Source organism: Mizuhopecten yessoensis, unplaced genomic scaffold (assembly GCF_002113885.1).
Source record: "Mizuhopecten yessoensis strain PY_sf001 unplaced genomic scaffold, ASM211388v2 scaffold7269, whole genome shotgun sequence".
Taxonomy (NCBI): Eukaryota; Metazoa; Mollusca; class Bivalvia; order Pectinida; family Pectinidae; genus Mizuhopecten; species Mizuhopecten yessoensis.
In genome coordinates this window covers 162,191-175,304 of record NW_018406963.1, presented here as the reverse complement: position 1 = coordinate 175,304, position 13,114 = coordinate 162,191, and the positions used below count along the sequence as shown (strand labels likewise).

At 34.6% G+C, this 13,114-nt stretch overlaps 1 protein-coding gene across 5 annotated transcripts in view; it reads left to right on the top strand.

Moving 5' to 3' along the window:
- The window catches only part of LOC110453312 (protein phosphatase Slingshot homolog 1-like), a 58,555-nt gene that overhangs the window by 24,751 nt on the left and 20,690 nt on the right, over window positions 1-13,114 (top strand). Inside the window, exon 1 of one of the 5 annotated variants that reach the window (XM_021502208.1) lies at window positions 7,684-9,394. The exons of the other annotated variants lie outside the window; for them this stretch is intronic. Coding sequence (XP_021357883.1) covers window positions 9,306-9,394 — 89 coding nt within the window. The 5' untranslated portion in view covers window positions 7,684-9,305. Of the gene's footprint in view, window positions 1-7,683; window positions 9,395-13,114 lie in introns of those variants that run through there. 5 annotated transcript variants of the gene reach the window in all.

Genomic DNA, 13,114 nt, shown 5'->3' with positions numbered 1-13,114 from the left:
TACATATTTTAACTGGACTTGCCCGGTTACATGTTAGATGTCAAACTAGCACAGTACCATTCTCAGAATATTGCAAAATTTATTTTTCCAAATTTTGCCCTTGGATTTAAAAAAAAAAGTCACCATCTGTTGAGCTTGACCCACCCTTGAATTCAAATTTCACAATTTATAACTGTAGCAATTGTCACAATACATGGTGATTTTGCCCTCCCATTCACAGAACCAAAATATATTTGGGTCTTAAACTTTCTCAGTTCATGTGTTAGCCCCCTGGGTTTATAAGTTACAGTTTATATGTTAGCCCCCTGGGTTTATAAGTTACAGTTTATGTGTTAGCCCCCTGGGTTTATAAGTTACAGTTTATCTGTTAGCCCCAAGGTTTATAAGTTACAGTTTATGTGTTAGCCCCCTGGGTTTATAAGTTACAGTTTATGTGTTAGCCCCCTGGGTTTATAAGTTACAGTTTATGTGTTAGCCCCCTGGGTTTATAAGTTACAGTTTATCTGTTAGCCCCCTGGGTTTATAAGTTACAGTTTATGTGTTAGCCCCCTGGGTTTATAAGTTACAGTTTATGTGTTAGCCCCCTGGGTTTATAAGTTACAGTTTATGTGTTAGCCCCCTGGGTTTATAAGTTACAGTTTATGTGTTAGCCCCCTGGGTTTATAAGTTACAGTTTATGTGTTAGCCCCCTGGGTTTATAAGTTACAGTTTATGTGTTAGCCCCCTGGGTTTATAAGTTACAGTTTATGTGTTAGCCCCCTGGGTTTATAAGTTACAGTTTATGTGTTAGCCCCCTGGGTTTATAAGTTACAGTTTATGTGTTAGCCCCCTGGGTTTATAAGTTACAGTTTATGTGTTAGCCCCCTGGGTTTATAAGTTACAGTTTATGTGTTAGCCCCCTGGGTTTATAAGTTACAGTTTATGTGTTAGCCCCCTGGGTTTATAAGTTACAGTTTATGTGTTAGCCCCCTGGGTTTATAAGTTACAGTTTATGTGTTAGCCCCCTGGGTTTATAAGTTACAGTTTATGTGTTAGCCCCCTGGGTTTATAAGTTACAGTTTATGTGTTAGCCCCCTGGGTTTATAAGTTACAGTTTATGTGTTAGCCCCCTGGGTTTATAAGTTACAGTTTATGTGTTAGCCCCCTGGGTTTATAAGTTACAGTTTATGTGTTAGCCCCCTGGGTTTATAAGTTACAGTTTATGTGTTAGCCCCCTGGGTTTATAAGTTACAGTTTATGTGTTAGCCCCCTGGGTTTATAAGTTACAGTTTATGTGTTAGCCCCCTGGGTTTATAAGTTACAGTTTATGTGTTAGCCCCCTGGGTTTATAAGTTACAGTTTATGTGTTAGCCCCCTGGGTTTATAAGTTACAGTTTATATGTTAGCCCCCTGGGTTTATAAGTTACAGTTTATGTGTTAGCCCCCTGGGTTTATAAGTTACAGTTTATATGTTAGCCCCCTGGGTTTATAAGTTACAGTTTATGTGTTAGCCCCCTGGGTTTATAAGTTACAGTTTAAAGCTGTGTTAGCCCCCTGGGTATATAAGTTACAGTTTATATGTTAGCTCCCTGGGTTTATAAGTTACAGTTTATGTGTTAGCTCCCTGGGTTTATAAGTTACAGTTTATGTGTTAGCCCCCTGGGTTTATAAGTTAGAGTTGATATGTTAGCCCCCTGGGTTTATAAGTTACAGTTTATGTGTTATCCCCCTGGGTTTATAAGTTACAGTTTATATGTTAGCCCCCTGGGTTAATTTAAAGATAAATACGGTAGAAAATACATCAACTGATATATTAGATCTACTTCTGAGTTAACAGGATTTGTGTGTCAGTCTGTTACCTTGAAGGTGTATTGTGATTATATATGAATGATTACAAGTAACACAAGAAATACATCATCATCGCAGTGACAATGATTTGTTTGAGTGATATATTATATTACCTAGATACTTTAAAATGGAATAAAAGAGTTAACATTTAAACACATCTGTCATATAATATTATTTAAATGAAGCAAAATGGCATACGTTTGACATTGATATATTATCAGCGAGTTTTATAAGATTATAAAACCATAAATCAAAACCTTGTAATTTTCACAAAATGAAACCCATTAAACTTATAGTGTAATTGTAATTAGTGATTATGAAATAGAGAAGTTAAAACTAATGAAATATTTTAATGTTAAAAGATTTGTGGAGTTTCCACTAAGTCCATCTGTTTATTGATGTATTTCCCTCTAGATGCTCAGTGATTTTTGTAGAATTTTTTCAGTCATGTCCAGAACATATGTTTTCAAAATTTTGGTAAGTCCCATTGCTAAGAGATATTATATAGCAGTTCCTCAAAAGTGGTGAGTTCTAAAGGAAAAGCATGGATCTTGGGACTCCAATATCTTAGTCCCAAAAGTTACTTTGATAAGAAATTCTGAATTGTTTTATTAACTTCAAATTTGGACAGGTTAATAAAATTGTTATATTTGATAAGTGTTGTTTGCTAAATATGTGATTCAGCAAGCTGTTTATAGGTGATATCTTAATGTGTGATGGGTATAATGTGTGAGGTAGCATACAGCCTTAACTCTAACATACATCATAATGTGTCGGAAAGCATATAAGCTAACACAGACAGAACTGGTATGACCTTATTAACATGTAAGGTAGCAATTATTTCCTTATCTATCGCACAGCTTAGAGGATTATGGTGTATGGTAGCATATACCCTTAACTCTTATACAAACCACAGGTATAATGTATAAGGTAGCATATTACAACCTTAATTCTCATAAAAGTCACAGGTATATGTTGTGTAAGGTAGCATATATCCTTAACTTTCAAAAAAAATCACAGGTATAGTGTGTAAGGTAGCATACAATCTTAACTGATGTATATCCTTAACTTTCACAAAAATCACAGGTATAATGTGTAAGGTACTGTGCAACCTTAACTGAAATACAAATTACAAGAATAATGTATAAAGAAATTTATGTTGTTAATAATAAATAAGGTAACATACAACCTTAACTCAATCTCACACAAGTCACAGGTATAATAAATAAGGTATCATACAACCTTAACTCAATCTCATATAAGTCACAGATATAATAAATAAGGTAACATACAACCTTAACTCAATCTCACACATGTCACAGGTATAATAAATAAGGTAACATACAACCTTAACTCAATCTCACACAAGTCACAGGTATAATAAATAAGGTAACATACAACCTTAACCCGATCTCACACAAGTCACAGGTATAATGAATAAGGTAACATACAACCTTAACTCAATCTCACACAAGTCACAGGTATAATAAATAAGGTAACATACAACCTTAACTCTCACATAAATTACATGTAGTGTGAATGAAGTGTCATAAATCCATAAATAGGCACTGATTTAATGTTTCCCGATCCTGACGTGATGTAAACAGTTACACATGCTTCCGTATATAAATAGATAATAACGGTAAATGATCTAAGGATTTTTAGGGATGGAAGTTGTGACACTGATGAATAACTATGACAAGAGGAGAAGCTACAAGTCCTAGTAAACTTTGTCACCTGTTTGGTCTTCATATTAACTGTAGGAAAATAAAACTGAGTGATAAATTTTGCTCTCGAATATAGCTGATGCACTGTACGAGTAACCTGTAACCGAGTTCAATTGAGGTTCCTATATATGAATGTACTGCCAAGAAATATAAAATTAAAAACTATATATAAATGACGGAAAACTATATGTCAATGAAAATGTTCAAAAATCATTAAGTTTCCAGAATGTTTTAAACTCAAGTTTTGCTCACAATTTAGTGTAACAGTCAAACTTGCTCATGTGACCACCTCTGTTAAAGGACTGCCTGTGTTAAGTGATTTCATTGTGAATATAACCTGTACTAAGAGACCACCTGTATTAAGAGACCACCTATATTAAGAGACCACCTGTACTAAGAGATCACTTGCATTACGAGACAACCTGTATTAAGAGACCACCTGTACTAAGAGATCACTAATGTATTAAGAGACAACCTGTATTAAGAGACCACCTGTAGAAAGAGACCACCTGTAGAAAGAGACCACTTAAAAAAAGAACTTTCCAGCAGTGGTTTCTTGATACAACTTTGGTTAATTGTATCAATCAGACAAAAAATCTTTCCCCGAGAGCTGATGTGTGTATATATATACTTTAGATGTCACAGATGGCAGTGAATATAGGATAGATGTTTATATATATATACATGGGCGACACAGACGGACAGTTTTAACACTACAGGTGTATATAAGGACAGTGTACCTGTACATTTTGTCTCTGAATAATATATATATATATGTTCTCCCACCAAAACAAACAGGATTTTGAATTTTAAAACCCTGATTTGCATCAACGGAAAACAAAGGCCTCAGTCAATGGTCTAGACGACCCAGGATTGTGTCCGTGGTAGAGTACAAGGGATTGTCCCCAAGTGATGAGACCAAAAGGTCAGATGTACCGAGATGTTTACATCACAACAGTTATAAACAAATAACTAGGCAGGCTTAACTAGTGTATCAAAAGATTTATAGTTGTGGAACCAGGATCTTAAGAAAACAAACAGGCTATTGATGTGGCGAAGATATGCGGCAGACTTATAATTGCAGGTGGTCAGATTTGAGAGTTCAGCGTCCATGAACGGAGAAATACAGGAAAATTTCTAGTGGTCGGCGGTCAAATTAAGAGTTCAGCGTCCATGAACGAACACTTTCTAGTGGTCGGTGAACTGATTATGTGTTCGGCATCCATGAGCGGAGAAATACAGGAAACTTTCTAGTGGTCGATGGTTGGAATATCGTATAGACCAGACGGAAACATCTGTCACTCGGAGTCGTGACTGACAAGGTTTGACAACTTGTCAGTTTTACATAGTGAATCTTTATTTACACATCGAGAGCTATCTTAATCCTGATGCTTTGATGCCGCTACGATGTACTCTCTGTAACCCTCGCTACACAATGTTCTCAGTTTGATTCTTTGTGCAGGGAGTGTTTTGTGCGACATGATAACTGTCAAATAGGATTTTCATATCAGCCATAAGTCTTCACCACAAGGAAACAAAATTCTACACTTCATAAACAGAAATTGTACTGTATCTCAATCTATCTAAAATTATCACATGTACAACAGAGTGTTAATGTGAGCGTAGACTTGGATAATCCTTAAAGTTCAAACTGTTTGTGGAAGGACACTTGCATTGGACTACAAATGTAGTTAAGGACTGTTTCGATTCTAAGATACAGATTTTTAGGACTTTTACTCAACTAGGCTTCAGTTTGGAACTATACCACTGATACATTTTTCTTGGATTCAGATCATTTGGAGCTGTTACTTCGATATAAATAGATCCATTCGGACTGATTATGTAGACTTGAGAGATGATCACCACAATCTTATAAACCATTTCCAGGATGTGAAGAAAGACAACAAGGGAAAACTGAAGCGTGCTATACATACATACACAAATTGATGGAGATTTGCTGTTGGTTAAAGGTCATTTTAAAACAATCAAGATATATATATATATATATGTATATATCACACCCGTTAAATGATTGACAAATCATTAAGTACTACAGGTGTTAAAAACAACACCTAGATATTGACAACTGAAGATTGCTGGACCAATCAGAAGTGACGGGAAAGTCACGCCAATTCTGTGTGTTCATAAATATTTTATCTTCTGACTGCAGGGAGAAGTTTTTATACATTCATCTGATCCTGGCTAACTGTGTGTCTCAACGATTTTATAAAAGCAGGAAAGAATATTCAATTCCTCTGAGAATCTTGCACGCAGGGAAGCTTGCATGTTTTTCGGAATGGAAGCCACGTTAACGATCTGACACTGTGAAGCAAGAAAAGAATTACGCAGTTCTCAACTTTACGATGGTGTCAAAGAGGTCAAAATTACAATACGGTCAAAGTTGAAGATATATCATTCTGTAGTAATTGTTTTGGTTAATTTATATTTTCAAGGTGTGGGAGACATTTTGGTTAACTTATATTATTTGTTCAATTATTCCACAATAGAAATTGACAAGATAAAAATTACAAGTCATCGCAACAGACATAATTTTACAACGTAACTTGTTGTTCAAAAGTATAATATATGTCTTGTATGATTGTGAAGGTGTCACGCTCCAATTTATTCGGGAGAGAACAAAGCCTTGTAAAGTTTACTGCACCGGAGTGACATAATCATACAGGCACACAGACAATTATACCTGGGACAGACAGTGCGTGTGTGATTTCGCCGGAGGATAAGACAATGTAACACAAAGGATTTATACTACAGACATATAACTGGGAAATTCGACCATAGTAGTTAAATATTATACCGGAGGATTTTTCTCTAAAGCTGCGATCCTGCTGTCAACTTTTGAAATCTTACCATCATTTTGAGATTTCTCTTTGTCTATATGTTTATACCTCACACAAGAGTGACTGAGATTTTGTTGCTGGAAAATTTACATCTTGATAGTGGTTCGGAGCCTATAATGACTTGTAAACACAAGGACAGTTAAAAATTGTATCGGAAAGGACATCTCCAAAGCCGTGATCTTTCAATATCTTCGTAACCGTCAGCTTAAGATTTTTCTGTCTACATCACAATTGGGAGTGATAGATTCTATAATCGAAAATTTACATCTCATGTGGTCCTGAGTCGATAATATATAACTTGGAATTTCAGTGACAGTTCAATATTGTAGACTAGAAAGGACATCGCCAAAGCCACGATCCTGCTGAAAATTTCAACTATCTTACCCTTGGCGCGTGATTTCTGTCAACAACACACGGATGTGTTCAATTTCGTTACAGGAAATCTACATCTGATGTGGTCCTGTGTCTATGAAATATAACTGGGAAATTCATAGACAGTTTGATGTTGTACTGTTAAGGTCATTCTCGAAAGCCTGCTGCTGAACTTTCAGAATTCTTTCCCTTAGCTTTAGATTTCTGTCTACATCACAAGCAGGAGTGATTGATTCTGTTACTAGAAATCTACATCTAATAGTGATCCTGTCTTTGATATCTTGGAAATTAAATTCAAGGACAGTTAATTTTTTTATTGAAAAGGACATCTTCCAAAGCCTCCAGCTGCTAAACTTTCAAAAATATTATATGTGGATCAAGATTTATCCGTGTCTACATCACGCAGGAGTGATAGAGTCTTCTACTGGAAATCTACATCCAATAGTGGTCCTAATTCTATAATAGATATTTATAAATGCATTCTCGGTGATTATTATAGGAGCGGAAAATTTATATAGCCGTTGTAAATCCATCTACACACAGGTATATATAGCTGTGAAGCGGTTCACACACAGGTATATATACTGTTATCACAGGTATTCCGTGCCAGGCTGCAGTCTTATCTGTCTGATACCGATCTTTATGATCAATTTAATTATGTAGAGAAAGGCCATCTGTGACACCCACTACACCTACAGACATGTTTTATACTGCATGCAGATGATCTTACGTCACATGTAAATTAGAATCGGTGTATGTCACAGACATTCAGCTGTTCACCGTACCCGCAATCTCATCGTCGACAATATATATATATATATTGTTACTATACCTGCACGGATATTGCTAGTAAATACACCAGAAATCTATGGCTCGAAAACGTTTCATCGCAAATTATTATTCATGGATTTTAAAATTCCAGGATATTCAGTGTTGAAAGCTCGAGAGTCCTTTAAATTGACACCCAACTTGTGACGTGGAGTGGATAGTTATTGTACCAAACAAGTGCTATTCGTTACACCTGATTGGAGCGTGTGATTTTCACAAAGTTCTATAAAATAGAAATTTATAACAATTTCTGTGATTTTATCTCGTTAAGTGTTAATTACATGGTTTATATATATGCAGATATGGTGGATTGTATGACAAGTATTATGTATATGTCCGAAACATACAACCGTTGAAGACGAAATTGAATGATTCTTGCTCATGAATCCTTCATTTTAGTTATAGAAGCTCACAAGAGTCACTCTACATAATGAAGGAATTTATTTGTGATTGAAAAAGATTTTAAAAACTTCCTCTGTGCAAAGATGTTTTTCATAGTCCTGGATTACCTGTGGAATGTGTATAGCCAATGAGATTTTCAACATCGCAAGGACTCAGTTTTAAAAATTGATTGTCACAAGTCACGACTGCAGTGAGGAATTTCGTAAGAGATTTTTTTTTTAAATATTTTGTTTACCACACAGACTCTATATCTGTAACTGAGGTGTAAACAACACTCAGGTGAACTCGTCGACTTTCGTATCTCTGTGTTCCGCGAGTCATTGTCAGCGTCATTAAACTTTATGTGAAATTAAGAGACGAACATGATGACAGCTTAATGATCTGACAGGTATATTTAAGGACATACAGTATATAGAAGTAGCTGAGATACCTACATCAGTCGTACTGTTTATAGACCAAGCTTGAGAACCTGTGGATAGCGGTGCCTTAATACGGATTGCCTTAGAATTCCTGAAGTCAAGAATACCAGACATCAAGAATTCAAAATCAATTTTCCAGAAATTCCTTTCGGTTATTACTTTTTTGATGCAAAGCCAAAATCAATTCAAAGAAACAGTTTTCCTCTCCTGTGGATGGTATATATATTTATCCCTGGATTGCCGACATTATATATCACACATATATAGGTGTTGGAATGTTATTTGCTGAGACGTTTGTATATTTCGTGTTTACGCCTCCCTTAAGTCTCGATCTGTGATGATCAGACAATATCAGCATTGATCAACAGGCTGAAAGGAGAATATAATCGTGTAACAAGCTAAATATCATCACAGGAGCTGCCAGGAACGTCTGATGTCGAACGATCTCCTAATCAGTATTACTGGTGTCTGTGCTGGGACATGACCATAACACATCATTTCTGTCAGTGTCGAGAATCTTGCTTGTCAGCAAGTTCAGCTACCTATAATGGCAGTGCTATCTGATAATTCAAACCAATTTTGAATTTTATCTCATCTTTTAGAGGAAATCTATTTCTTTACCTGCAGTAGTCTGGTATTGGAGGCATTCCCTACCAGTATGGATTATAATGGAATTTTGTTATTGTGATTATATTCTAAAAATATCTTCTTTTTTTTATTATTAAATTCATACTTGTCAACACGTTTCAAAACAGAATCTCCGCCGTTTCTGGTATTTTCATCTGACCAGCTGTAGTACAACTGTATATTTTGCGAGTAATGTTTTGTGTCTAAGACCACAAGAGGTCTTGTATTTAATTGACCAATACATAATGGTGTCCAGTTCTGTGGCTCGAGTGGACTGGTCATACCCACTTGGTCGGTACAAACTGACCGTTTCCTGCAGCAGGGCAGACAGTAGGTAGGTATACATATATGTGCCTTGATGTTTTAACCCAACTTACCCAGGCAGACACATTTGAACTCTTCCAATTCCAATTCAAAGGTTGGAATAGTTCATTATAAAATTTCCAGGGGTGAAAAAGTAAAAATCCTGCAAAAGATTATTAAAATATGTGGTACATGTATTCTTATCACATATTTAGAAACAGACTATACATAAAAACTACATTTAAAGACTGGCTGATACTAGCTGTTTACAGTTTTAAAGCAAATTTCCCAAGAGATGAGTTTGCTCCTGTACATTCACCCCTTAAAACACATTTAAACACTTCCAATTCAAATTTTGAAATAGTTCATTATGAAACTTCGGGGGTGAATGAGTTTGTGTTGGATAGCTAATGTACATCTAAATTTCTCCCTGTATTTAGTCAATGTTTAATGCCCAGAAGAAGGACCAAAAAAATATTGACAGCAGGTTTTTTTTCATTTTACAAATTAAAAGTCTCTTAACTTTTATTCGAAACACATTCTTTGCTCTGAAACTCTTAAATAATAATGGTGTTGCATTTAAATTTACGTGTATTACTAAAGAATTGTAAATTTATTTTGCATCAACTAACTGTATGATATTTTTTAACTAATCTTGATCACGGCGCAAGTGTCAATTTTAAGCTCAGCTGTCATTTAAATAAATGTAAAAGGTGTGTTTGTTTACACTTTAAACCTCCAGGTAAGATGATAAATTGAAGGGTGTAACTCATATCTTCAAACCTGTGTTGTTTAGTAAATATGGAAGTAAAAATGTTTTAAAACTAAAATTTTCATAATCTTCAAAAGGAAACGTGCAGTGCATCTGTTAGTGTACCTGAGTTACTGTGTTAAGACGCCCTGCGTGAGGTGACGTATCAATTGTCGAGTATCAATTACGTGGTTAAAAGGCCATTAAATCTTCGACAGCTGACGTACTTCACACCAAGATTAGATTAGTAATAGGTATATCAAAATGAAACATTATACAGAAATTTCTTTTTGTGTAAAATCGTGTTTTCCTTTGCTGAAATAGCTCAAAAAATTAACTGCCATTACAGCTTCAAATTAAAATAAATGTGAAATTCAACCGTGATTAGACACATTATTTTCAACACAAAATTACTGAAATCAAAAATATATGCTCATTTCTTGTGGCACGACATTTGAAATGATATTCCAATCACTGTGAAATTGATAATGTGATCATTTACCTTTAATCCTTGTGTTTACTTTTGGTCTTTACAAATGTGTTGGCCGGCTTGGCATTAAATGTTACGGGTAAATTCATCTGACAAATTCTTTTTTGTGTGAGAAGTGAAATTTGACATTAACGTAATGTCATGAGCTCTTTTTCGTAACAACCTAACACATTAATACGAGATACGTATATATATATATAAACACTATTTTCGACATGTATGATTGTTACGATTTCTGCTGAATCACATATATTTCGTAAACTACGGAGGAACCTAGGAATTAATCAGTCACAAAGATTTTGGTTACTTATTAATCATATTTGTCAGAGTTTATGCATTATGTACATATACTTAGCACAATTACCGGAGAAGGTATATAATGTAAACCAGGTTTTCACTAATACATACATTAGTATATATCATAAGTAAAATATATAAACTAATAATGATACATGCCATATGTCATATTGTTAATGGTGATGTACTGTAATGACTCTAGAAACGATACAAGGACGCTCGTTTGTATGTTAATACGAAGGTGAAGGTCAGCCTCTAACGATTCGTACCTGTCCATTTACCTATCTGGTGTGACAAGTCATACTAATTGGCCATGGTCATCGTTAGCGGGTCTCCGCTCTTATGACTGTATCTCAGCAAACACAATACTAGCATGGAGAGGAAGGATTTGCTTTATATGAATAATAAAAAGAAATGATAAAACAACGTTTGGATTATGAGTAATGTGAGTTTGAATCTAAATTAATTTTAAGGTAGCTAAGCAATTGGGAGGCCCAGCATCCTGAAAAAGTTCAAAGTTCAAATTTTGGCTTTTCTTCTAAGTTGCCCATTTACTAGAGCATAGAGTTACATTGGAAAGAAATATGATTATTATAATGTTCTTTTTGATAAAAACAAAAAAAATGATTTCTGGACTTATTTTATCATACGAAGTGAGTGTGCTACCAGTCTCGATATTTATTGGTATAATTTTTCGTCAACATTACTTGGAAAATTATTTGAAAAACTTCCTAAAAAGGACAGATTCTTTAAACTGTTGCATGAATATGCAGGAAAATATAAGGAAAATATATAATTCTTGCAGGAAAATAACTTTTCAGTGCCTGTATACATATAGATAGTAGAAAAGTTGTGAGATGGTTTACATTGAAAAGTCAGCATTGACTTGCATTAATTAACCTTTGATTTCAGATCGTTTTCCCATGTATTTTAAGCCCTGCATATAAATTGCTTCATCAATTTTAAAATGATCTTCGTTACATATACCCAGTATTCAACTAAATTAGACATACAGAACACGGGTGTATTAAATGTAAATCAATCTTAAAACACGTAAATGGAAATACCAAATTCATATGGGTGGAAATTGACAAGATACCTGGTAGGTGCATGACGTATTTCACTTAACATTTCCGAATATGTTTTTGAATGGGAATTTAGCATTTTGATGCATTGCAGTCTTTAGATATGCTGTTCCATCTAGCTGTTTTCTACGTTATAAACATGTCTATGCATCATAATTAGTGCATGTCAACCCGTTTTTACGATAAAATGAAATTTGAAGTGTAATTTTATTTTATACTTTCATTTACACCATTATCATTTCTAAGCCATTTTTGATTGATGAATGTATGTAATCTTGTTACGATAGAGTTATGGTGTTTTTGAACTGAATTCCTTCTTATTTTTGTAAGCATACAATACATTTATAAGGTTGAATACAATATTTGGCTGCTAATAATTACTGTATGATGGAAATGGTGATGTATTATTTGTTTTGTGGGTTTCCTGAATAAGAACAGCAATATAAATGTGAGATTTTTATGTCAAATATAATCTCCATCATTCATCTTAATTACTATCTCTGTGGTGACTGCCCAAACCCACAACCATAAATACTACAGGGACACTGGCAGTAAACTATAATGCATATTTATACTACAGTGACACTGGCTGTAAACTGTAATGTTATACTTATAATACAGTGACACTGGCAGTAAACTATAATGCACGTTTATAATACAGTGATCATGACAGCTGGCAGAAAACTATAATGCATATTTATACTACAGTGACACTGGCAGTAAACTATAATGCATACTTATAATACAGTGACACTGGCAGTAAACTACAATGCATATTTATACTACAGTGACACTGGCAGTAAACTATAATGCATACTTATAATACAGCGACACTGGCTGTAAACTGTAATGCATATTTATACTACAGTGACACTGGCTGTAAACTGTACTGTTATATACCATCATTATGGTGTTCCAGTTCTTGGACTGAAAAAAATAAAAATATTTTTTTTATTAAATTTGAAAACTTGAACTTAGATGAGACCACAAAATGGTGTGACTGATAATTTTCAGATTTACAGATTATTTGTATAGTAAAATCAAAAGGACAGTGATATATTTCCCTTGAATACACACCATAGGCAATTTTCGGGCCCATACATAGTGTGTTTATATTTGTTCTGGAAA